The sequence below is a fragment of the Halichoeres trimaculatus genome, unplaced genomic scaffold (genome assembly GCF_033239565.1).
Source record: "Halichoeres trimaculatus isolate MK-OKI-2021-1 unplaced genomic scaffold, fHalTri1.1 fHalTri1_scaffold_13, whole genome shotgun sequence".
Taxonomy (NCBI): domain Eukaryota; kingdom Metazoa; phylum Chordata; class Actinopteri; order Labriformes; family Labridae; genus Halichoeres; species Halichoeres trimaculatus.
Window position 1 is genome coordinate 33,441,907 of NW_027437191.1, and position 26,729 is coordinate 33,468,635.

At 38.1% G+C, this 26,729-nt stretch overlaps 2 protein-coding genes across 2 annotated transcripts in view; both read right to left on the bottom strand.

Moving 5' to 3' along the window:
- Positions 1–12,624, bottom strand: part of foxo3b (forkhead box O3b) — a 64,033-nt gene extending 51,409 nt beyond the window's left edge. The window contains exons 1-2 of the mRNA XM_074685503.1: positions 12,353–12,624; positions 11,401–12,100 (exon numbers count right to left, since the gene is read on the bottom strand). Coding sequence (XP_074541604.1) covers positions 11,401–11,952 — 552 coding nt within the window. The 5' untranslated portion in view covers positions 11,953–12,100; positions 12,353–12,624. The remainder of the gene's footprint in view (positions 1–11,400; positions 12,101–12,352) is intronic.
- A 7,161-nt stretch (positions 12,625–19,785) lies between these two features.
- Positions 19,786–26,729, bottom strand: part of afg1lb (AFG1 like ATPase b) — a 47,161-nt gene continuing 40,217 nt past the window's right edge. Inside the window, exons 10-13 of the mRNA XM_074685089.1 lie at positions 24,408–24,508; positions 22,080–22,220; positions 21,825–21,932; positions 19,786–20,404 (exon numbers count right to left, since the gene is read on the bottom strand). Coding sequence (XP_074541190.1) covers positions 20,270–20,404; positions 21,825–21,932; positions 22,080–22,220; positions 24,408–24,508 — 485 coding nt within the window. The 3' untranslated portion in view covers positions 19,786–20,269. The remainder of the gene's footprint in view (positions 20,405–21,824; positions 21,933–22,079; positions 22,221–24,407; positions 24,509–26,729) is intronic.

Here is a 26,729-nt window from a genome sequence, read left to right on the forward strand (position 1 = left end):
GTGTATTTTCAGAGGTATCTTATTTAGACAGAGCAAACAGGGCCAAGAAGAACATGTAATTGACAGTTTACTACATGTTTCGTTTAGTTTTCCAGCAGCAGACAGACAGCGTGTCTAAAGCTAACATGTTCTTAGCATGATTTTCCTGTCAGACTGGTGCTCCTGTAGTCCCTCTGACATAACTTCAACTTTTCAGTTTCTGATCATTTAGGCTCGACACTGACACTAAATAAAATCCTGTGTTAACATTTAGTTGAACTAAATCTTCATCCCATCTGTCAATAAAGCCTGCCACCGCTCTACTTCACCTCCTACAACATCAACAGCCCACCAACTTTCCATGCACCTGTGGCTAACCTCAAGTTTTACAGCCCTGGGAAGATAACTACATCTACAAAAAGACTAATCTGGAAGAAAATACAGATTTTAATTTTGTGTGGATGGATTCATTTAACTGACAATGTGACAGCTTATTATATGGACTTGATATGTGGGAGGACATAAGTTAACAACCAATGTTTGTATTTCCAAATTTATTTGAAATTGTTGACATATTTTTTATTTTTTTAAAAATATTCAATGTCTTATTTTTTCCCATTTTTAAATATTTCATTTCTTTAGGTTTTGCAAATTTTTAAAACTAAAAAAAATAATTTTTAAATTTCAAGATTTTTTAAAATATTTTTTGAATGTAAGAAATTATTTTTTATTTAGTTTTTTTAATTCAATTTTTTAATTTCATTATGTTTTAATTTTTTACAATTGTTTTAAATTAAAAAATTGTTTGAAATTTTTTTTACATATTTTTTATTTCAAAGAAATATTTAATGTCTTATATTTTCCCCCAATTTCTTATTATTTTTTTTTTATTTGCAAAAATTTTAAAACTTAAAAAACAATTTTTTTAAAAAATTCTAAATTTTAAGATTTTTTTGAAATATTTTTTGAACTTATCAAAATTATTTTTTTTCAATTGTAGTTGATTTTTTGATTTCTTTTTTTCTGTTTTTCAAATTTTTGAATTTCATTATGTTTTAATTTTGGCAAATGTTTTAATTATTTTTTTTTTTTCAACATTTGAAATCAAAAACTATCACATGAGCAGTCTTGTTAATATAGGTATTGACTAGATTTTTGTGGAATTTTGTCCACTGTATTGTGTAAATTATAAATTTTTTGATTTACTGTCATAAAGTAGATTTTGTGGCTTCTGAATGACTTTAATCCAGGTGAGCTGAGATAAAGTGGCTCCTATGAAAGTAAAAGTTGCAGATCCCTGGGCCCAGCTCTTCTCTGGAGAGGTCAAAGGTCAGAGTAAACCAAAGAGCAGCTGGTTTGTAGCTGGGAAAAACTCAGCGCCTTGTTTTTAAGGGCACTGAAAAAGAGGCTGAGCTTTTAGACGAGTCAAAAACCATTAACTAATCCATGATAGTCGTCTTCTCTACCATCATAAATCAAGTGTTGGTTTTGGTTTTTGTATTTCTAGGGAATTTCTGTGATTACACGACCTCACCACCAGTATTTCCATCCCCCAGCTCCCGATAAGTTCTCGCTGCATCAGCAGTGTTTGCTTTGAAGGGGTTATCTGGCTGAAACACGAGTTTTTATGCACCAACAGTTGGAAAAGATCAGTGTAATCTGATTTACTGCAAACTGCTGAGCAGTTTGTTTTTCAGGCTGAGGGTGATTTGATGGCTGGCTAAGAAATGTTGGTGATTTAAACGGCCTGGGAAAGGACTTAAAAATTACCCTTTTAGCTGGAGTTTTTCATCGTACTTAAGAAGTTTGGGGAAATGTTCTGGGAATTTTTCTGTTGTTACTAATAAACCAAATATTTAGAAATGCGTGGCTTTTCCTGCAGGGTTTGTGGTGAATAATCCAGATTTGATTCAGCGCCGCTTTAGAAAAGAAAACTGATCAGGAGGAACTGTAAAGGTAAAACTCAGGCTCAGCTGTTAGGGAGTAATTACTGAAGGAGACGTAAATATTTGTTCTTCAGATGCTATCGAGGAATAGGCAGCTTGTTTCTCTTACGTTCAGACACACGTAAAACCACACCGCGTATAAATCCTGTTCCCGTCCTCCCTTTGCAAACATCATGTGGAGAAACTCACAAAATCTGCCTCACACTCCAGGGTTTCTTCAAACAGCTCGACCCAGCTGGCCCGCCCTGAGGTTTAAAGACTTTTCATTTCTTTTACAACGCTCACATTTTCACAGCAAAAACAACAGCATGGCCGTAAAGTCTCAAAGGGCTCGAAAACTGCTGTAGCGTCACCACGACGGCCACGAGACGAGGAGAAGGAGCCGAGGGAGCGAGGAGCGTGAGGCCCCAGATTTATCTCCATTCATTAGAGCTCACAACAGATTTGAAGAGTTGCTCTTTGGAGGAGTGGCAGCGAGCTACGGGGGGACCGCTTCTTTCTGCTCACCGCAGTGTTTTACGTCCAGACGGAGGAGGGAGCTGGCAGGAAAATAATGAGGGATAGTGTGAGAGGGAAACACAGGGAGCGTGAAGTGAATAAGGGGAGTTACAGAGGGAGAGAAACTATGGAAGAGGGTTCGCCTTTAGCCAAGAACAGGCTCTTAAAAATTCATACACTCATCTGAATTCATCCCGAGTGTTGAACGGCTGAGAGGCGTTTTTGTGGAGCAGATCGTAAGGGAGTGGAAAAATGAAGTAGGAATCAAGGAGATAAAGTAAAAATCTCCTTTTCAATAAGGATGGGAACAGAGAGGCTTTTTTCTTTATAATCGTTGTCGTTGTAGTTTTTATGACTTTAATTGTAAAGAAGCGAGTGCTGGGACACAAACACAATCAATGTTAAATGTTTTGTTGTGTGACGTGTCAACAACGGGCATTTTGATTGGTCCCAATAAGCCTTGTGGTTCTCAAATCAGCTCTTGCTGGAAGTCCCAAGAGCAAGAACTAAACACTGGTGATCAGGACTTCTCAGTCTCTGGGTGAACACGCAGTGATTGATTGATTGGTCGGATGTGTACTCGTTGCAATAGAAACTTTGGAAAAATCGTCCGCGATTTCACTCAGCAAATTAACATTGCTGGTGTAAAAGCTTGCATTGAGGTTAAAAAAAAATTAAATACCGTAAAACAAGAAATATTCATGTGAAAAATATGCGTCTGGTGTACAAAGGGCTTAATGGAGTGGAAGAGACGGCAATTTCCCATTTTGGACGTGAACGCAGTAATGCACGGTTATTAGGGATGGGTACCAAATAGGTTCTTTTATAGGTACCGACCAGATCCTGTCAAAAGTACCAGGTACCAATTCAGGTAAAATAGAAAAGTACCATGTTTCGGTACCTAAACACATCTTTGTGACTGTGAGGGAGTGGAAGAGTAGGAGATTTTCCATACTGGACATGAACGCAGCATTTCAAGGTTATATATTGAAGAATAAATACTGCAAATTAAAAAATTACATTTCATTCTCAAAAAAATTGATATTTTTTACCACATAAACACACAAAAATACCGAAAATTTGTACGGTTGAGTACTGATACCGATTGCCAGGTACCAAGCATCTGTACCGTATCGTTTCAAATGTGAAGGTACCCATCCCTAAAGGTTATATATTGAGAGATAAATATGTTAAATTGAAAAACTTTGAGATTTTATTATTAAATAGATTTATATTTTTACCACATAAACACACAAAAGTACCAAAAATTAGTACCATTACATACTGATACCAATCACCAGGTACTGGGCACCTGTACCGTATTATTTTAAATGTTAAAGGTACCCATCCCTACTTTTCATTCTTGCTTTCTTAAAAATTAGCAATTAACTGTGGTTAGTTTTGGACACATTATTCTACATAGGAAAACAACAACAACAACAACAACAACAACAACAACAACAACAACAACAAAAAATCCTTGCACTTAATGGCAGCAGCTGCAGCCAAGGATGGGTACCAAATTAGGTACCATGTTTAGGTACCTAAATGCATCCTTGTGACTGTGATGGAGTGGAAGAGTGGGCGATTTTCCATGCTGGACATGAACACAGCATTACGGGGTTATATAAAGAAGAATAAATGTGTTGAATTGTAAAAAATTTATACTTTATTGTTAAACAAAATGATATTTAACTGTTGAGTACTGATACCAATTGCCAGGTACCGGGCATCTGTACCGTAATATTTTAAATGTGAAAGGTACCCATCCCTATCTGCAGCTGAATAACTTGTGGCACTTAGTTTTTCTTTTCTGTCTAGATTCTTGCTTTTGTGAAACGTCACTTCCAACAAAAACGTCTGCTACATGGAACTGTAGAAAGATAAAAGCTTAACCGTATCGTATGCACCTGTATTTATGATGAAAGTGTGGTTCGATTTAAAAAAAAAACAGTTGGAAAAACCTCTTTCCTGGCTCAGTGTAGCTCCACCCCTACGCACTGCGGCTGAGGAGGAACTTCGCTGACCTGACCTCACCTGAACCCCATCCATCATGACTGCGAGCGAAGTATCACCTAGCATGTGGGTCTATTAATGCTCTTGTTGAAGTGAAACAAAACCCTGAAGCCGAATTCTTAAAATGTCATCAACACCTTAAAGAAAGACTCAGGCCGTGATGCAGAGCAGCATGAAGGGTTTGGGAACCACGCGCTCTGGGTCTGCAGATTTCTGTTTTAATATAAAGTCTGGATGAAATGAAACTCCTCGGGCGTTTGGAGGGAAAATGTGTCTATTGATCGGAAAAGGAACCAGAACAGAGCCTGGGGGTGCTCCTCCGTGCAGAGCTCCCCTGCTCAGAGTGACACTATTCAGACCTGGGGGGGCGTCTGGAGCTGGTGGGTTCCCATAACCCATCACCCCACAGAGTCCTCCGCTGGGACTCACAGCCAGAGGGCGGTTGTAATACACCGATTCAGAGCAAAAGCTTGTTAATTCACTCCCTCCACGCCCCTCCTCCTCCTCCTCCTCCTCCTCCTCCTCCTCCTCCTCCTCCTCCTCCTCCTTATAGTGTCTTCACTCCTCCTCTCCCCCTGACTCCCCCTCTCCCCCTTTTATTGCCTTTTCTTGCTTCAGTACCCTCGGCTTGGCACAGTGCCAGCTCCATGAGAGGCTCGGATTAGATTCTGAGTACCTGAGTACACACACACACACACACACACACACACACACACACACACACACACACACACACACACACACACACACACACACACACAGCCTCAGTTTCTCAGCTCTTTTTGTTTTTTCTTTATGAAGACGATCAAACCTTTTACATTCAGATTATATTCCTCTACATTCAACAAGTTTATTACAGAAAACAAACTTGATAATTTTTCGACAATTTAGCTCTTTAAAGTGTTTTTACCAGATACAATGCCATTGCAAAGTGCATTACTTTTTATGTTTCATCTGTTGATATCCTACATGTAACCATGGCTGCATTGTTTACATGTGAAATCAGCTGTTAGCAGCCTGTAGCATGAAAATGCTAACTGGTGCTAGGCCGGATGTTTCCCCACAAGGTGAGGAGAAGGTGGTGAGGACGACGTGCTGGTTCTCAGGTGTGAGCTAAGAAGTGACGACATCAACCTGTCCTTCCATCCATCGTTATTGGGAACGTAAGATCTATCTCCAATAAGATGGACGAGCTAGCTGTGCTAACCATTGACTGTATATAGAGTGGACAGTGTGGCTCCGCCATTTATTGTACAGTTTTGAAGCCAAAATCTGAATCTGAGTGGAGCTGGGTGACAAAAATAATAATTTTGTTTTTACTTTTGAGAGTCTAATCACTTCTTGACTCTACCTCCCGACATATTTTACAATCCCCGAAAAAAATACATGAGAACAGCGGCTGTCAATCAGCGCTAAACATGACGTAAAGCCTCGTTTTTAACCTATTATAATTAATGAAAATGAAACTTTTCAGAAAAACAAGAACTCGGATACAAGACAGCCAAATGATATCTTCAAATCACCACAACAATCAGACGTGAGAAACATTTCTACCAGGAGTATTAATTTTTTAAAGTTTGACCACAGCCCATCTGGAATGACTGGGGAGATGAGTTTTTTTTTACCTACACTGCAGCCAGCCACCAGGGGGAGCAGTATTAGTGGAGATGATGTCCATTTTTTTACAATCTATGGTGCTAACCCAGCAACAGAGGGAATACCAGAAGGTGGAGTAGCATCATGCTATTAACAGACATGGCTAACGGAGCTAACACCAGAAAAAAACACCACATTTTTACACTTTCTATACACTGTCTTACTTTTGTTTTCTTTATTGCTGATGTGACTCCTCTTGAATTTGTCCTCTGGGATTAATAAAGTATTTTCTGTTCTAAATTCCAACGTTTCATGAGGATTTTAACGTCTAATTCCAGGATCTTATCGCTGACGTAAAGCCTCTCCGCGGTGATAAGCGGCCAATGAACGCTCTAATGTTGTTTCCTTTCTCTTGGCGCCTCCTTCTCTTTGTGGACGCTGTCTTCCTCTGAGAGGGACAATAAATGATTTCTGCCCCAAAAAGGATCAACAATCAGCGCTGGGTCATTAAAATGATAATCAACACGCCAGGTTAGGCCTGAGAGGGTCAATACGCTGACGGACAAACTAAGAGGAGTTGGTGGAGTCTGATGAGTCCATGAAGCGATGGGCTGGATGAGAAAAGCTGCGTTTAACGCTTGTGGTTGTGACTCATTGGCTGGTGGTTTCTACGATTAAACACTGACATTACGACTAATACACGTGTTAAAAAACAGTCCAGCGGCCCCGCAGCCTCCACGGCCCCGCGGCCCTGCGGCGCTCTGAGATTATCCCCTGAATGAGAGTCAGTGAGTCAGGTTAATTTCAGAGCAGGGTATAAACTGAAACCTGCTGCAGCCGCTCACCGCCATGAGCCCGGGCGATAAGCCCCAACATGACCAGACAACGGCTGTGAGGGTGTCTGAACATGTCTGCATGTGTGGGAATGTATAGCTGCTTTAAACACACACACACACACACACACGAGAACTTGAGCTGTCATCCAGATCTAGGTTACAAAGAACTGTATGTACTGTGAGTGTGTGTGCGTGTGGCTGTAAAAACCTCATAACCTTAAATGAGAATATCAGATGTGTGTGTGTGTGTGTGTGTGTGTGTCACTGTGACATAACTGGGCCTGTGATGGGCAGCTGCTGGGAACAGGGAGCCTGTTACAGCTGGGTTAAGTAACACCAGAGCGCAAGGTTCAACTGCAGCCAGGAATACTTGTGCACACACGCACGGCTCTGTGTGTGTAAGTGTGTGTGTGTGTGTGCATGCAAACACACATAGGTACATCTAATCTCTTGATTATGCAAAGACACTCAGGTGAAAGCCACACACACACACACACACACACACACACACACACACACACACACACACACACAGAGGGTGTTACAGACGTGTTTACAAGCTCTATTTTAAGATGCAGCGCGTCACGCCCCCGCCGCGCCAAAGCTTCTCTTAACACACATTTCAGCAGCTTCCAACCAGACCTGGACTCCTCCGACAGAAAACTCTCGAAGAAAACCTCGTTGAAAGCCTGTGCTTTTCAATATCTTCAATCAAAACTTTTTACTAAACTTTCTCTCAGTAAAAACGTGTAAAACTTGTGAATACAAATCTGCGGCTTCAGATCAAAACATGTCACTTTACAAAGACTTCCCAAACCTGAGATTCCTTAAAAGCTAACAGCTAACAGCTAACCACAGATATGAAACAGCATGACGTAATTGGGAACCTGGGAGAAAAACCCAGGGGGATTACCAGGATTTGCTCAGTAAATCTCCTCCACAAAGGTGCCCTGACTGCGCAAAACTGAAGGTGTTCAGGCCCTGGCTCTGAGTGGAGGAGAAACCTGAGAGCGTTTCAGAGCGAAGGAGACGAAGGAGGAGGAAGGGTCTTTAGGCCGTACTTGGTCATAGACTTACGAGCTGAAAACATGACAAATCAGATGAATCTGTACTGTTCACTTTTTTTGTGAGCGCAAGGATTTGAGGATGATGTGCAAGATTGAAGGAGAACACCAGAAATAAAAAGTGAGAAGGAAACTAGAAGTTTTACCCAATATCTATGAGACCAAACATTTACAGGTCGTATCACAACTCAATCAAAATCACTGATGCTGAGAGAACGAACAAGACTTTTAAACTTTTTCCAGGCTGCTTCTGTCGTCATCCATTGGCATTTACTCCCAAACTGCAGGGGGCGATGTATCCCAATTGCATTTGTTCACACTGCTCACAACATTTTCAACAAGGGGCAACGTCCGGTTTAGGAAAATGAAGTCTATGAGGAAGTGATGAGAGTTGCTGTTCATCAAGAATTCACTTGAGTTTGGCTGCAAAAAGACGGCATTACAAACATATTAACAAAAAAAGCTGAGGTCTGAAACGCTGATTCTGCTAGCTAGGACTTCTAAGATCATATCGATGGCAGCACTTTTGTACTTCAGACACTAGGAGCTCCTGTTCATCCGTCACTTTGTCCCGCATCTCCGTCAAGATGTGTTCAATGAGGGACGAACCACGAGAAGGGGCAAGGCTGCTACAATGATGTAAACCAACCTGGACGAGGAGGTCATGTGTGAGTCCACAGACAGCTAACACCTCTGATATCTTAGACCTAATGTCCACTGATTAAGATTTTTTATCGCCTATTTTACATTTTCTCCTTTTGGCAGTCGCTGTTTTTCCACATTTCCACATGGACTGTCCATAAATAACGGATGCATGATAATATCATTATCGGTATTGGACGATATTTGCTTAAAAATGAAATATGGGATATCAGCCAACACACTGATGAAATAATGTGCTGCAGCACACTTGATTAAATGCCCAATTTTTGCGCCATTTTATTTGATTTGGATTTATTTTTGGATCTTTGAACAGAATTTGTTTTCACTGACTGTCAATTGTTAAACTGGCCAAATTTACCCTTATTGTGAGTATTGTTATGATTGTTTCAGGGAGAGCATCAAATTTCCACGTTTTAAGTAGCATGCATCGTTTTTGTATTATTTTGTTTGAAAGTAATTTTCATAAATGAATATGCAGTTTTAGGTATTGTGTTTTTCTTTATTTGCACAAAAAAATGAATAACACAAAAAGAATATGAGAGTATGCACCTTAATACTGTACGTTACTTCCAATACAAGCAAAAGTTGATAAAAATATTGGTACAGAGATCAGTATTTGACTGAATGAGTTGTAAAATATCGGATAAAAATCCAATATCATGCATCCCTGCCATAAATATAAAAAAAAAAAACTGGAGAGAAAATAGAGATGCACCGATATGAAAATTTTGGCCGATACCAATATCCGATATTGATTTTGTTGTTATGACTGATAGCGATATTTACCCATATCAATATTGGTTAAAAACAAAACAACAAAAACAATCTGAGATGATGTGTTGAGGTAGTTCAGAGAGAAAGAGCAATCATGAGAAAAGACGCCCGAGATGAACGTGGTCAAAAAAGTACGTTTTGTCTGTTTTTGGATAAAAATCAGGAAAAGAGACATAAAAGAAGACGGTCCACTCTGATATATCGATATCAATATCGTTATCGGACGATATTTTATCAATATCGGCCGATATTTACTCGTTAGCTGCCAGCATTATCAGGGCATCTTGAACAATCTTTCAAGACCCAAATAATCTTGTTTTCTCTGACTGTGTAAACACCAAAACTACCTAAGAAGAACGGACTCTCTTCTTTTATGTCTAACTTCCTGCTTTTGATCAAAAAAACAGACAGAACGTACTTTTTTTGATCGCGTTCATCCTTTGATCCTCTCCATGATTGTCTTTTCTCACGATTGCACTTTTTTGTACCAATATTGGACAAAATTTTCATATTGGTGCGTCCTTACTGTACGCTCAAATTTAGCTCTTTATCAACATTTCATCCTCTCACAAAGACAGTCATGGTCAACACAGGTTGTTGCAGCAGCCTTGAATCAGGTATTGGAAACTCTGCCAATCAATGCATCGATCAAACACTGTGACCCGTGGAGTAATCTACTACACTCAGGTTAATCATTATGTGACAATAACAAACAAAAACAGTGGCGTGCTGGCACAGAGGAGTGTGAGAAATCTGTTCAACACAGTAACACAACTACAAACTGGAAGAAGGGTTTGGTATCAGCCGTCTCTGAGAGTCTCTGATGAAAAGAGTTTAAGGAAACTGAAACAGGCTGACAGACCCTGGGTAACACTAAACCACCAACAGGCCGGCCCTCATGCCACGAATTCCTGGGGTAACAGCCCCGCACGGTGACGGTGAACCCGGCCTTGACTTTCTGCTGCTCCACAAACACACAACCTCCTTCTTTTGCTCTCCATACCAGACCTCCCCGTCCCATGAGACAGCTCCTCCGGTCCCTGATGGGTGTTAATCTCCGCTCCCTGACCTTCTGCGCCCCCCGCTTCTCCTCCTCGGGTCCCATATGTCTTTTTTTGGGGAGGCACCGGATCATCTATCAGCTCATCCAAACTCACAGCGACCCGGTTGTTATGTAATTCCCCCATGGCAGGACCAGCAACCTTGGCAGTTGTCTACCTGACCCAAGAGACTGACAGATCCCTGCCAAGGTTTACATAACAAACAGCAAACAGGGTTACGCTAGCACGGCGGAAATTTAGCCTCTAAATATAAAAACACTAAGTTATAAAACCACAACATGGCTTCGATGACACGCTTCGCAGCCACAGAACGCTCAACGAAAGAAGCGAGAGGAGTTTTCTGAGAGGTCTTTTCAGGATTCACACCTCAGCGTTGATGTGAAACGGTTTTGTTTACATCCAGCTCCTCATCCTGTGAATGGATTAGCTGCAGTTCAGGCAACTCTTATGTAATTGTATCATTCCCTCTTGTCTAAAACCAGGGTTGCGTCACCTGAAATAGGCTACTGTGTTTCCAGACAAACCGGTTACAACGTCTCTGTTTGCTCTTAATTCCTGCAGCCGCAGCCATGCAAGATCAGAGACGTCACATAAAAAAAGACAAAGGAGGTCTGATGCGTTTTTGTAGAGTCTGGGAATGAGATCCAGATCTGATGTTATGGTTCATTTAGGAGGCGGTCACCTGACCTGCAGATTAATGATCTCTAATGCCTCCCTGATGTCATTTTCCCCCATTTCCAGGACATTTTCTGTAAATTCTATTAGGATGATAATGAGAGGAAAAAAGGAGCCAGACTTGCTCGTAAAATCTGGTTTAATGGTGTGCGTGTGACTGTCTGTGTGTGTACGTCAGTGGGTTTGCGAGCCACATGCTTTTTGTTTTTGTTTTGATGGAGGAAGGAGGGGGGCTGGGTGAGTCACTGAGTGTGTGTGAGTGTGTGTGTGTGTGTGTGTGTGGGACTCTTACCTTCCATCCTGCAGAGCTGTTGCTGTCCCCTTTGTCTTTGAAGTAGGGGATGGATCTGACCATCCAGTCGTAGATCTGGGACAGGGTCAGTCTCTTGTCCGGGGAGCTCTCGATAGCTTTGGTGATCAGGTCAGCGTAGGACAGATTCCCCCAGGCGTTCCGGCGAGAGGAAGCTTTCCTCGGGGTCTGCTGAGCAGCCAAGCCGCTGGGAGTCAGCGCTCCGGGGGTGGCCGACGGGGAGTGCGCGGACAGCGGGGAGCCTCCGCTCTCCTGCCCCGGGGAGGAGAGCGCTCCGTCGGGCACGGGGCTGCTGCTGCTGCTCTGGTCCTCCGTGGCGGCTCCGCTCATCGCCGCTGTCGGGGTCGCGCTGTCCTCCTCATCATCCTCCTCCTCGGGGATGATATCCGTGTCATGACTCCCAGGTTTCGCCGCGTTCGAGTCCGGTCGAGGCAGCGGCCAGGTGCACGATCTCGGCCGCTTCTGAGGCTCAAAGTCCGGGTCGATGGCCACGTCCAGGTCCGGGAGTGGGTCGGGGAGCTGAGCCTCAGCCATGATCCACCTACTCCGGTCAGAATTTCAGCCCAGCGATCAGAAACGAAGTTATAAGAGGAGAAACGGAGAGCTGTCAAAGTCGCGTCCCATGAATGCGCGCTCCCGTCCTTTGTTGCTATTCCAACAGGAACAACTTGAGTTTAAACGCCTGTTGAGGACAAAAAGAGAGAGAGAAATGAACCAACTCGGTTAGTCACAGCCTGAAACAGAGCATGCAGCACCGCGGAGAAGTCCCCACTTTCTGTCAGTGACGCTACTCGCACGGAATTAAAACACTACTCCTCCATGGAGAGTCGCCTCGGCTTTAACCGCGTCCTGCTGACACAGTCTGAGAGGAGAAAGTCCTCAGACCAGGTCTCTGTGGGAAACGAACCCGCTCCTAACACTTTAAATGAAATACCTTGCAGGGCCAGTCACTTGCGCTCCGTGGAACCAAACGCGCAAAAACCACCAAACTAGATCCCGGATCGTCCACGGCCACGTCCAGATGCCATCTTGAGTCTCTCCTCCTGTCCTCCTCTCAGTGCGCTCACGGTCCACACGGATAGGATGTATGCAGGCCAAGTCAGTGTCGATGTGGAATAAGACTGCCACCTCACTCTGGGTTACTACTGTATCTCGATGAGCGCTCCACACACATACACACACTGACGTATCCACCACACACACGCACACACACACATACACACGCGCAGACACGCGCATGCAAGTCGCTGAAGGTCCAGCCCCCTGGATCCTGTGCAGGGGATCGCCTTTTAAAGAGACACTGCAGCGCAGGAGGACGAAGCTGTCCGCGCAGGTGGAGGCAGGGACACGTCCTGACATGTCAGCGACAGGCGCCAAAATAAAGAGAAACTAATGAGACTCATTAGATTTTATTATTATCCAGACACCTGTCAGGTAAACGCTGATCATGTCTGACTTAAGATCAAGAAAACATCCGGGGCAGCACTACAGGTGTGCTACAGGTTTCTGCTTTGTTACAACACTAAAGCAATAAATTTAACAGAAATAAATAAATAAATAAATAAATAAATAAATAAAGTTAAAAAAAAAACATAGTTGAATAAATAAATAAATATAAGTAAATAGAAGGAAAATTAAACAAAAAAAATACGTAGAGATAAATAAATTGAATAAATGGAATAAATGGAATAAATAAATAAATAATGAAACAAAACAAATAAACAAAAACATTAAATAAAAAATAAAATGAAACCAAAAAAAGTTTAAAATGGTCAAAAAATTAAATAGGTAAATTAAATAAATTAATAAATAAAAAATAAAGCAACACAACAAATACGTAAATAAAATACTTAAATAAATAAATAAATAAATAAATAAAAACAAAATAAAATAAATAAGTTAATAAATGAAATAAATATATAATTAAAAAAGGTAAATAAAATGAATAATTAAACAAATAATAAATAAATAAATTACACAATTTAACACATTTATTTTGACATTTCGAGAGTATGTTTCTTAAAGGCACATTTTCTGACCAATACTGTATTATACCATAGATATTTAAAAATACATTTGATTTAAAAAAGGGTAATATCCACTCTTTAAAAGGAATAATCAATTTTTGCGTTTTTTTTTTTTTAGTAATGACTTTATTTAACATTTAATATTGCCAAAATAGTGCCAGTGTCCATTTATTAAACATACTACTGAGATGGAAACTGAGCATCCATATGACTAAAGGTGACATACAGTTTGAGAAGAAAACACACTGGTGCCATATACACTAAAATGTATGGAAGCCGTAATGGAAATGCAATCACTCAGTTTATTTTTTGTTTTTTGACTTTATCACTTTGTCTTCTGCAGATTTCAGCTTAAAGCTCCCACGATCATTTTCCACTGATTGTAAAGCTGCATGAAAGAAATATTGATACCTCTTAATGAATGAGAACAAGCAAACAAGGCCACTTACAGGAAGATTAACAACAACTGCTTAGTGTTTTTTTTAATATATGAAGCTGCTGGTTGAGGGCAGGTCTCCGGCCAAATGGTTAAAATCACATTTCTCACAGTCTTGTGTCACATTTTAAAGGTTCTCAATGAGATTTTGTTGTTGGGAATCATTTTTCACACAGAATAAGGACAAAATCAACACAGGCTGCTTTGTTCATAAGGGGGCGCCAAAATCATGTCAAACTGAAAGTGCCACTCAGAGGTTTTAATGGATGACCACAAAACAGGGTACAAAAATATGTTATTAGGAGGGGAGAGATAATGATCATTCATGGTTATTATGAATAATTGTTGATGTGTATGTGTACATACGTGTGTGTGTGTGTGTGTGTGTGTGTGTGTATGTGTGTAAATGTGTATATAGGTGCACGTGAATGTATGTATGCATGCGTTTATGTATTTGTATGTGTATATAAACCTATCTGTGAATATATATGCAAATATGAATATCTTATTTGTGTTAAGCCAAAAGAGTGAGAGTTAATAAGCTATGCTTCTGCTCATTTTAAAATATGAAATTTACTCATTTTGCTCTTTTCTATTGTTTTATTCATACTTGGCCTCCTTTTATTTTCATGTATATATATTACGTTGTGGACAAAAATAGTTAGTTGTAATTGGAAAGTCCTGTACTATTGCATATTTGAAATAAATTAACAATTAGTTAAATTATTATAACTATAAAATTATAATAATGATTATTATTATCATATTATTATTGTCATTATAATAATAATAATTGATAATAATAACAATAATAATAATTACAATTATATAATAATAATTATTATTATTATCAATAATAATAATAATAATAATAATAATAACAATAATAACAATAATAATAATGAATAATGAATAAATAAAATAAAATAAAAAAATTTTAGAGTTGCAAAAATTCAAAAAATATATATTTAAATTTTAAAAAAAAAAGGTTTACCTTAAATCATGAGTAGGGGGGTAGCAAGTCATGTGATTTTCTAGTGTGTGACAGCTGTTTATTATAAACAGTGGAGTTTATGATGCACATTGATCCATGATAACAGAATTTTAATTTCCTTTTTTTATAACCTTAGGTGTCATCTGCTCAAACTTACCTCAGTATTCGATTGAATTCTATATTTCACACCATAAGAAGTTATATTAAATTTCAAAATCCCTATTTGTATGTGTTGAATAAGTGCAGCAAATTTGCATTTCTGTCTTCCTTATGAAATTTTCTTCAAACCAAAAACATCTGATTCACACTAGGTCGTTTGATTTTTCCTCAAAGCCTTCATTTCATATTCTCATTTCTTCCCCTGTTAATGTCTGATGGTGCCTTTAATTAGAAAAGCAGGTTGTCAATCACCTATCACACAGCGCTTAAGCCACGCCCCCTTGTCCTCGGAAGCCCGCTCTACCTCGCTCAGGATGACATCATCCCATTTATCATTGCCAGGGCGATGAGGAGGCGATGAGGAGGAGGAGGGGGGGAGAAATCCTAGATGGTCCTCCATCCTGTAAGTGATGCTCTGGACCTGCCCCCCCCACCTCCTCCTCCCCCCACCTCCTTCTCCTCCACCTTGACTGGATCAAAACAGCCTCCTTCACTGCTCCTTTGTTCCACGGAGAGCTGCCTGACGTGCAAGGTGCGCGTGCTCGCGCTTTCTGTGCAGGAATGCGCGTTCGTGATTGGCCAAAACAAAATCTCGCTTTAGCGTTAGTGCAAAATAAAAGGCAAATGACAGTTGTTGTTTTTTTTAAATCACTCATATGAATTATTACTGGAAAAATATTATTGTGCTTAATGCTAATAACACAGCTCCTCTGTTCATCTTTGCTATCACTGACACAGGCAGGTGCAGCACACTGGAGTGTGTGCATGTCAGGATCAGGAACAGTATTTGGTTTTTGTGTTTTTTTTTTCCCCTGCACATCAAAACAACACAAGAACATTAGATTTCTCTGTGACTTCAGTGAACTTCACACATTTCATCCCGCCCTGCAAGTGTTTTCCTCAACACTTTCCCAATGAGCCGGTTTATCTCGGTACAGATATGCACAGTTTGAATGATGTAATTGTGTCGGCACACGTCGTCCTATCAGGTTTTTATCTACCTGATACAGAACAAAAAAGTGTCAGACATGCCCCTGAGTGCTCATACTGCAGGAGATCTGGCATTTAGCCAGACTATTCTGGGCCATGATAAGCCAGCGTGACCTGAGCTGCTCCTTTCTGGGCACATGTGATCTCAGAGTCATTTGAAGACTTTAAAACATCTGTATAAAAGGTTGACAATATACCAGCTACTCAAAAGTGAGGCCAATGAGAGGCCCTCATAAGCCTGCATACCTTACACGTTAACAGGTAAACATGACATGCTTCTCTTGGCACCTTTTCTACTAAGAAGTGTTTGTTTTTAGGATGAGTTCAATCCCAAATAATCGTGTAATACTATGAAGAGCATCAATGCTAGGCTATTTTCACAGATCTGTTGACTCCTGTGTCTTTCCTGACCAGACTATCAGAGAAAAGGAGGAACTAGGAAAGAAAACATCATGAACACAAACACAAAGAGTCACTGACATCTCTATAATCATGGTTATTGGCTTCTTGCTTCAGAATCTGCTGTATCCCATAGCAACCCTCAGGATCTCTGCTGATTGGCTGGAAAGTTTGCATTGCTTGCTAAAAGTCTCTAGTCATCTATTCTCTCAAAACTGTTACAATTAAATGTAAAGGTAAATAAAAAGTCAAGTTTTACAGGAATAGTCCTGCTCAGTCATCTCCTCTGAACGCTTCTGGGTGGAAAGTAAGCGTGGTTGCATCAGCCAATCACAGTGTGCCTGGTGAGCAAGTTACTTTGCGTGTTGATTAGCGAGTGGGAGAAGCTAATCAGAGCAGCTACGATAGCGGACGTAGCACGTAGCATGAAAAACAACAAAACTCCAACAAATAAAAATTCTTGGCATTAAGCTTGGCTCGACTTTCACTTGTTTTCAGGAAACTACGGAGCAACGTAAGTTAGCTTTCTGCTAACCAGGTATGTGTCAAATACCTGCGATAAGCTTGTGCTAATATGCTAAGTCAGCTGCACGGCTCTTGAGTGTCTCCCACGTAGAAACGTGATGCTACAGGTGGTTGCTTGGTTAGTGAACAAAGTCACGGTTGGAGGCCGTGGGTGTGGGCTGCTGCTGGCACTGAGCCAAGGGGGAGGAGCCAAGTTTGATTTTGTGTTTACGGACAAGTAACGAAAATTCCTGCAGACCCTACCTTAAAAATCTTACTATAAAACACTCAAACGACACTAATCAACGTGTAAAGACACAGACTGATCCTTTCCCTCCTTCCTCCTGTCAGCGGGGCTATCAGGACTTGTTGGAGACAAAGACCACCCCTCTAAGCCAGCGTGAACCATCCAATTAAGAGCAACACAAAGCACGGCAGCCGTCTGTGTTTGTTCCTGATGTTTCCTCCAAACAGCATGATGCTCTGATTGGATTAAGGCCCTCAGCATGGAGTATGATTGATTTCTCTTTAACGGAGAGTTAAAGTGGGTGTGAGTTTTCTGCTGCATCTCACTGAACACACACATGAACACACCCTCCAACCTGCACACCAACAGACCAGCCGCTGAGTCACGTCTTTAGGCCTGAATCTAATGAGATTATTCATTTAATCTGGTGTTTTCTGAATTAGCGCCGTGATACTGGCTGGATGCTCCAACCATCGCCGCCTCCCGTGGAAAGCTCCACGGCTGGATGAGCTGCAGGTGTTGCTCTCTGTAAATGTCAGGGTAGGATGGTCCAGGTTGGAGTGGTGCACTAGGATGACCTCATCCTTACAGGGACGCAATAACAAGCTGTGATTTGATTGGTTGACGTTTGCTGCCACCTACTGGAAAAACGGAGGAAGGTCCTAAACATCACACAGTGAAGATTTCTATCTGCACTTCAGTTAGGAGCAGAAACAGACAAAAGGAGAGTGAAATCATTCTTAAATCTATATCAGAATGTCAGTGTGGAAATGCAGATGTTGCAATTTGAAGCAATAATTACAACAGCAGACTATTTCTGTTATAAGGAAATAAAAGTAAAATGCTCCTCATGCCCTCTTTAAAAAGATAAAGCCATTTAACAAATTTAATTACAGATTTTTTTTTCTTACATTTGACACCATTTTCTGAGATAAAGCATATATTTTCTATTTCATTGTCCAAAGGGCCTTTTTGAATGTTAGTATTCTCTGTTGTTACACTGCAAAAAACTGACAAGTGTTTTTTTGGAAGAGGATTAGGGCCACTAAAAAAAAACAAAGTCCAATATTTTTATTAATATTTTCTTCTGAGAAAAAAAAATGTAAAAAAAATAAATAAATAAAATAAAATAAAAAAAAAGGTTATGATTATTTTTTTATTTTACATTTTTTTTTCTCAGATGAAAAGAAATGATTAAAAAAATGGACTTTGTTTTTTTTTCTGAAAAAAATGGAAAAAAATAAATCAAAAAGAAGAAGAATTTTTTTTTCTTTTTTGAAAATTAGCATTTTGTCTTACTCTCAGTAGAAAATGTCTTTTTAGACATAATATGAGCCACATTCACCTGACCAGTCCAGAAAAATGTCTGATTTCAAGTTATTTAAGGACAAAATGAAGTCTGCATTTCAGACCTAATATTTGTCATTACACACCTTAAAACAAAACATTTTTCTGGACTGACCTGTTGAATGTGGCTCATATCAAGTAAAAATCAGACAATTTTTACCTAAAATGAGACAAAAACACTTGATAAAAGTTCAGTTTTTTCAGCGTACATTTTTTTTCTGTTATCAGGGAAAAAATATCTGATAGACTGATGGTTAGGGATGGGTACCTTTAACATTTGAAACTATATGGTACCATGTCCAGTACCTGGCAATGGATACCGGTACTCAACGGTACCACTTTTCTGTATTTTTTTGTGTTTATGTGGTAAAAAAAAAAAATGTATATTCAATAATAAATACATATTTTTTCAATTTAACAGATTTACTCCTTAATTTATAACCTTGCAATGCTGCGTTCATGTCCAGCATGGAAAATCTCCTACTCTTCCATTCTCTCACAGTCACAAGGATGCATTTAGGTACCTAAACATGGGACCTTTTGGTTTTACATGAATCGGTACTCGTGATAATTGTAGTGATAATTATATTATTGTTCTTGTTAGCTGTTCTTTCCTGTTAATTAGTCAATATTACATTTTTTAAATTGTACTTTTGAAATTATTACCTTTTTACATATTTAATTTTTTACAGTCACTTTTGACTGAGAACGCAATACAGATGTTATTTTATGTGAATGTTAAAAAGTATTTAACCGTTTTAAAGTAAATGTCTTTGGTAACTTTGACTCAAATTGGCTGTGATAAACAGTAAACTTTGTTTCACCTGATTTTTTTCTTACAGTCAAAACAGAAACGATGGTTTTTGGGGCTTAAATTGACGTGTTAAAGCTCAGATCAGTGAGGCCTCCAGGCTGTTATTAACAAATACAAGTTTAAAATGAGTAATGGTCACGACGTTTTGATACAAAAAGTTTTTTTAGTTTTAAGATAAGTCTAGAAGGAGAGGTCATTTTTGACCGAGAACACAAAGATGACATGAAACGACACAACATGAGGGTTAAAAAGATAACACTACACCATTGATCTTAAAAAGTCAATCACAGTTAAGTTTTTTTTAACATTTGCTACCTTTCCTGAGAAAAAAAAACATCCATTTTGATGCTTAAAGAGCCTTTTCTAATGTTAGTGTTTCTCAGTATTAGTAAAAAAAAGAAATTTTTGAAAATACTTTTTATTCATTTAACCACAAGTTTACATATTACAGTTAAATCCATACAATAATTTCCCCCTTAACATCAGTACAGTATTAGAAGCAGTGACTGAGACTCATTTAGTATATGGATTTGGAGACAGGAGGACTCACGTTCCTCCACTAGAGGGCGGTAGTTGATCACTCCATGAGACACATCCTTAGCGCTCTCCTGTTTCCCCTGTTTCCCTGGTGCTGAGGCCTTTCTGAGTCCTTTAGACTGAGTGGTCCACGAGGGGGAGAGAGCACGCCTCACAGAGGAGGCTGGGGAGGAAAACTCTCCTGTGTTAGATGAAAGGAAGCAGCGTCTGATACACTCACATTTCTGTAGATATCACGTCTCTCTCAGGTGTAATGGAGGAAACTGCTGCTCATGCAGAAAGTAGACCTGCTCTTTTCCTGATTCTGCTCAAACTGAACTTCTCTCCTGCAGCGTCAGTGGTCGGGAGGCGGCGAGTTTTATGGAGGTGGTGGTTATGAGTCACTGAGCAGGAGATGTTAGGTTTTCTGCGTCGGCCGTCTCCCTCCCGTCCAGTATGACTCTGTTTGCATCTCGGTCAGTCTGGAGACGGTCCTCTGGAAGGCGAAGATCTCCTCCTCAGCTGTGAACAGGGTCAGATGCTCTGCTGCTTCCTGGAGGAAGGAGACGAGAGAGGAACAGGGTGAGGAGACGAGAAGTGAGACCTGCAGGTCCAATAGACAAGGTCCAGATGAAGTGATACATGTGTCTCCTTGTAGCTTTAAAAAATATTAAAGAAATAAAGAATAGTTATTTTTCTTCCAGAGGGTATTGATGATTAAAGACTCTGACACTAAATAAAATCCTGTGTTAACATTTAGTTGAACTAAATCTTCATCCCATCTGTCAATAAAGCCTGCCACCGCTCTACTTCACCTCCTACAACATCAACAGCCCACCAACTTTCCATGCACCTGTGGCTAACCTCAAGTTTTACAGCCCTGGGAAGATAACTACATCTACAAAAAGACTAATCTGAAAGAAAATACAGATTTTAATTCTGTGTGGATGGATTCATTTAACTGACAACGTGCTGGATTAATATACATGATTGATTCATGGAAGGACATTAGCAAACAACAAAAACTAATAGGTTGGGCTACACTATCCATGTGTCTTATCATATTCAAGTATTCTTTTTAAATTCTTTTTCAAAATTTTCAAATTCCAAAATTGTGTTCATTTTTTTTCTTTTTTAACTTTGGCAATCATTTTAAGATTTCAAAATTGTTGGAAAGTTTTGGAAATTTATTGAGCTTCAGAAATTCTTTAAACATTTATTTTTCAAGTTTTTTCAATATTTTGTTTTTTTAATTTTAATTTTAATTTTTTTGCCATTTTTAAAAATTATTGTAAATTTTTTGAAATATTTGAAATTTATCAAGTTTTAAGAATATTTGCAAATTTTAAATTCGTAAGGTTTTTTTAATTAAAAATGTATTTTAAATTTTATTTGTATTTTTTATTTTTTTTAATGCAATTTTTAAAAAAAAGGAATGAAAAATGTTTCCCCTATCTTTGATTTTTTTTTCAATTTTTGCAAATTCTATTGAAATTAATTAATTTATTTATTAATTTTTGCAAATTTATTAAAAGTAAACAAACTAAGACATCACAATTAAAATTTCACAAGTTAAAAAAAATTCTTGTCAGATAATTATAAGTTTTTCATCGTGCAGAAAATTGTATACACTTTATTGTTTTTAATGTGAAGGTAAAGTAGATTTTGTGGCTCCTGAATGACTTTAATCCAGGTGAGCTGAGGAGAAATGGCTCCTTTGAAAGTGAAGGTTGCAGACCTCTGGACTAGACCTGATTAAAGTCTATGGTTTAGTTTGGTATTCCCACTGCCTGGCATATAACTAACTCTCCAATTGGGAGACAACCCACTCTTCAACTGAGCCACAACCGCCCCCAGTTTTTAAAACTTGCAGGATCTCACGAGCACACACATTTCATTCTTTGTTAATCATAGTTTATGGTTGTCCCGATGTTTTATTTTGAAATATTCTAATGAAACATGCTTTTTTTTACCCCACTGAGGCCCAGGTCGTCCAGCAGCTGTCTGTCTCTCTCATCTTCTCCTCCGCTGAGGACAAACAGACGCTCCACAGGAGCCGCTGCCAGCAGCACCACCCTCACCTGAACAGAGATGACAACACAAACCACAGTTTACTTTCTGCAGTGACCAACAGTTACTCCTCTGATCCAGCAGTTTAGATTTACTGTGTTCATGATACGATGTATATTTATCAATGTGTCGCCCTGTTCTTCTAAAGCAGGGAGTACCTTGTTGTCGTAGAAGTTGTCTATGAGCGTGGTGAAGCGCCTGGCCTGGTCCTTCAGCGTCAGAGTCAACTGAGGAACATGACGGATGAACACGGTGTCAAAGAGCCGAGCCATTTCCAGGTAGTCACTGGCTCCTAAAGCCTGGGAAACAAGGCAGGAGTCAACTTCAGCTTCAGAAGCTTCTGACTCCTTTACAGTGGCTCTTTATAGCTTTAAAAAAATATTATTAAAATAAAGAATTTTTATTTTTCTTACAGAAAACACAGATTTTTATTCTGTGGATGAAATCATTTAACTTCAACACACCAGCTGTACATGCTTGAGATAGATAAAGCATCAGCAAACAAAAAAATTAGCTGAGCAATATAAATAATATATGTTACCAAATCAACATATTCTTTAAAAAATGGGTTAATTTTGCAAACTGTTGAATTTCAATATTGTAATATTTCTTTTTTTTTTGCAAATTTTATTCAAGTTTTTGTGATTAAAAAAATCCAATAATTAAAAAGATATAAGTATTTTAAAATTTTCCTTTTTTGCATTTTTTTTTAAATTTTTGTAATTAAAAAAATCTATAACTAAAAAAAATAATATTTTAAAAAAGTCATTATTTTGTAATGTTTTAAAATGTGTTTGTTATTTAAAACTGTAATTTTCAAAAAATAAAATTGTTAGACTTCAGTTGACTTAATTCTTTAACATTTCTAAATTTGAAAATTTCTTTGACATTTTGGAAATTTTGGGTAAATTTTTTGATTTAAAAATTTTAAATTAAAAATCTTAAAAAAAAAATAATAATAATTTTTTTTTAAAGTTTTTGCTGTTTTTTTTTACTTTTTTGTTTTTGCAGATATATTAAACCTGAAATCTAAAACTTTTGCAAGTTTTTTAAAAAATTAAAATTTCTTGAAATTTTTGCAAATTTTTAAATTTCAAAATTTTTCAAAATTTTCCAAATTTTTAGAAATTCAAAATTTAAAAAAATTCTACAAATTTACCTAACTAAGACATCGCAGCTACAATTTTTTTCCTTAAAAAACTGCTGTTTTAGGTAATTCTTTAAAAGATTTAACATTGTACAGAGGTTTATACACCTCATAGTTTTTATAGTTTAAAATAAAGTAGTGTTCGTGGCTCCTGGTTGACTTTAATCCAGGTGAGCTGAGGAAAAATGGCTCATATGGAGGTAAAGGTTGGAGACTCCTGCTATAGACGCTGCAGGCTGTATGTTCAGCTCAGTTATTTGGATCCCGTCCTTGGTTCTTTGCCTCTCAGGATGATTACTCTCTGAACTGAAGTGGACGTATGTCAGCTGGGAGGGAAAGCCTTGAAGCTAACATGCCTGCAAAAGCTCACCGTTGTCCGTCAGGTTGCAGAGTTTAGAGCTCGCTGTAGAATACTATACCTCGCCGCTTTATTTGAGGCACAACAGGCTCAACTATTCACCAAATCATCAATAGACTTGCTTTTTGACATTGAAGAGAAAATAGGAGCGAGACGGAGGGAAGGTGATTCAGTTTGAGAGCAGAGGCCGGGACAATCAGTACACAGAGGAGGGGAGAGACTGAGCACAGAGGCAATAAAGAGGCAGGAGGAGTGCTTTGAATTTGAGCAGTTTTGATTAGTGGTGAGTGGATTTTGTGGGTGAGAGTGTACTGTATGAGTTTCTGTGTGTGTGGTGTGTGTTTGTACCCGTGAGTCAGAAACAAACTGGAGGCGTTCACGTGTTCTTGCAAACTAAGATAAATTCTGTTACTGGGATTTGTTTGGTTTGAGTCAAACTTCTTCTAGCATTTAAATTAAAGTCAAAATGCTGACAAAACATACTTTACCCTTTTCCTTCCTCTGACTAAATTTAAGTTGAAAAGCCAAGAATAATTTCAATTTTTGGTATTTGTTCAGGATTTAGTGGGAGATGTTGGGAGTTCAAGCCCAGGTCCTGCTCTTTACATGCTGAAGTGTCTCTAAAGGTAGAGTCTGCAGGATTTCCCAAAAAAATTAATAAGAAGTCACTTTTTACAGAAATAATCCTGCTCAATCATCTCCTCTGGGCTCCATACATATGTGTCAGTGTCTGTGTCTGCCTCAGCCCCTCCTCCTCGGCCTGGATGTTGATGTTTTGGTTGTTTCAGGACGTTTCTGGGCGGAGAGTACGCGTCGTTACATCAGCCAATCAATTTACCAAAACTCCAGCAGAGAAGCTGCTGAACCATGTGTGTAAATGGGATTAGTAGTGATGGTTGCTACATATACAGTAAGTAAAGTATAAACCGTCCTGACACTGCAAGAGAACTGAAAAATATATATGTAGATAAAAAAACTCACTCTGCCACACAGCTCATCAAACGTACAGTCAGCGATGGAGCCACAGGTTTTTCCCAGAACCACGTCTCTGCCCAGCACTGAGAGCACCAGAGGGCCCGTTTCTGTGAAAACACACCAACAACTCGTCCTGTCACACAGTTTTTAAACATCCTGTTAAATCATCATCCTACACACAATGAAGAATTAAAAGCTTTAACTAGATCAGAGAAGTCAAATTCTTCATCTTTTAGGAGCAGTGTGTAGACGTTAGCAGCATTTAGTCGACAGATGATGTGCTCTGCATATCTTTCTTTTTAGATGTGGTTGTGAGAGCAGCTGTTGTGTGTGTAACACTTTGTACTGATACACATTTAACCAAAACTACCTGCTTTAAAAACAGTATTCACATTTGTCTTTCATCAACGAAAACTGTGACTAAATATTGATGTCAACAAACCTTGATTGCATGACAGAAACAGGAGGAGATGCATTGTAAATTTTGGACATGTTATGAAAACGACATGTGGTATCTGCTGCCCATGTTTGAATTTTTATTATTTATCCATTTATTTTTCAATTATTATTATTATATTTTTTTTAATTATTATTATGAGTATTATTATGAGTATTATTATCATTATAATTATTTTAAGTTATAATATTTTTTTAAATAATGATAATAATGATAATAATAATAATAATAATAATAATAATAATAACAATAATAATACTTATTTTTATTATTATTTTTATTTGCATTATTTTTATTATTATGAGTATTATTATTTTATTTTATTTTATTTTATTATTATGAGTATTATTATTTTATTTTATTTTTTAAAATTTAATTAATTTTTAAATAATAATAATAATAATAATAATAATAATAATAACAATTATTATTATTATTATTATTATTAGTAGTAGTAGTAGTAGTAGTAGTAGTAGTAGTAGTAGTAGTATATTATTATCATTTTTATTTTATTTTTATAATCATAACTAATTTTTCAATTATTGTAATTTTTATTTTATTATTATAATCATGAAAAATTTCTGTCTTTTGAGTTTGAATAAAGGAGCTGCATCAGGTCGCACTGCTCAGATGCAATCAGCAGCATTAAATAGAACAGGGCTGTCTAATATGATGCCAGCCGGCAAAAATGGCCCACCAGGGATTTTTTTCGGCTCGCTGCCCATGTTTGAAATTTTATTTTATTTTATATATATATATATATATATATATATATATATATATATATATTGTATATATATATATATATATATATATATATATATATATATATATATATATATATATATATATATATATATATATATATATATATATATATATATCTATATATATGTATACATATTGTTGAATTATCAATGTTACTTTTCCACTGCCAGCAGCCTAAATTTCTCATCTATTATTTATTGTTGCATTTTCTCTCCCTTTGCCACAGATTAACACTGTGTTACATTAGGGGTAGGGGGCGCTGGTCCCGTCAGTCCATGACCAGAGAGTGAAAGGATGCAGGGTCACAGCTGGGATGGAGCGTATGAGACAGAAAGTTAAAAAATAGTTGGGAACATGAGCACTTTTCTACAGAAACTGATTCCATAATAATCTTTATAAATTAAAGTAAATACAGACGTCATTTACAGGGAGAAAAATCTAAAGCGGGTTTCCCGATTTATACTATTCCTCATTTAAAAAGGATGGAAAATGCTCTGTTTTGGTTTCATAGGAGCACGCTGTGTCTCATGTTGTTCAGGTTATATTTCACTAAATGTCTTTAAAGACACAGGCCCTGTATTTGTGCCGTAAGGATGTTCATGTTTCATGCTTTAAAATACAGGAAAGAAAAGTGTTTTCTTTTTCAAAAATTACTTGTTTGAGTTTTTATTTTGCACAATTATTCTACAGTCATATTTAATATCATGCGCTGCAGCATGAATGTGAAGTGGGTGATGGCCGACTGGAAGAAAACGAAGAAAAGACGTTTGGACATTACGTACAAGTGGATAAGAAAAGACACTTTGAGGCAAAAAAGAGAAACAAACCAAAACAAGGAAAACATAATAAATAAAAACAAAAAAGAAAATAAATTAAACTTGGATGTAAAAGTTTCTTTCTGGCATTTTTATTTCAAACTATTTCATTTAAATTTATGTGTGTGGACTTTTTACTGTTTGGCAGGCAAAATAAATGTGTTGTAAATTCAAAAAGGAGCGTCTGGAATTGAAAATATTCTTGAGTCCATGAGGTTATAATAATAATATTTCTACACGAGATAATTTAAATTAACTAAAGAGACTTAAGTACAATTTTAATTGACT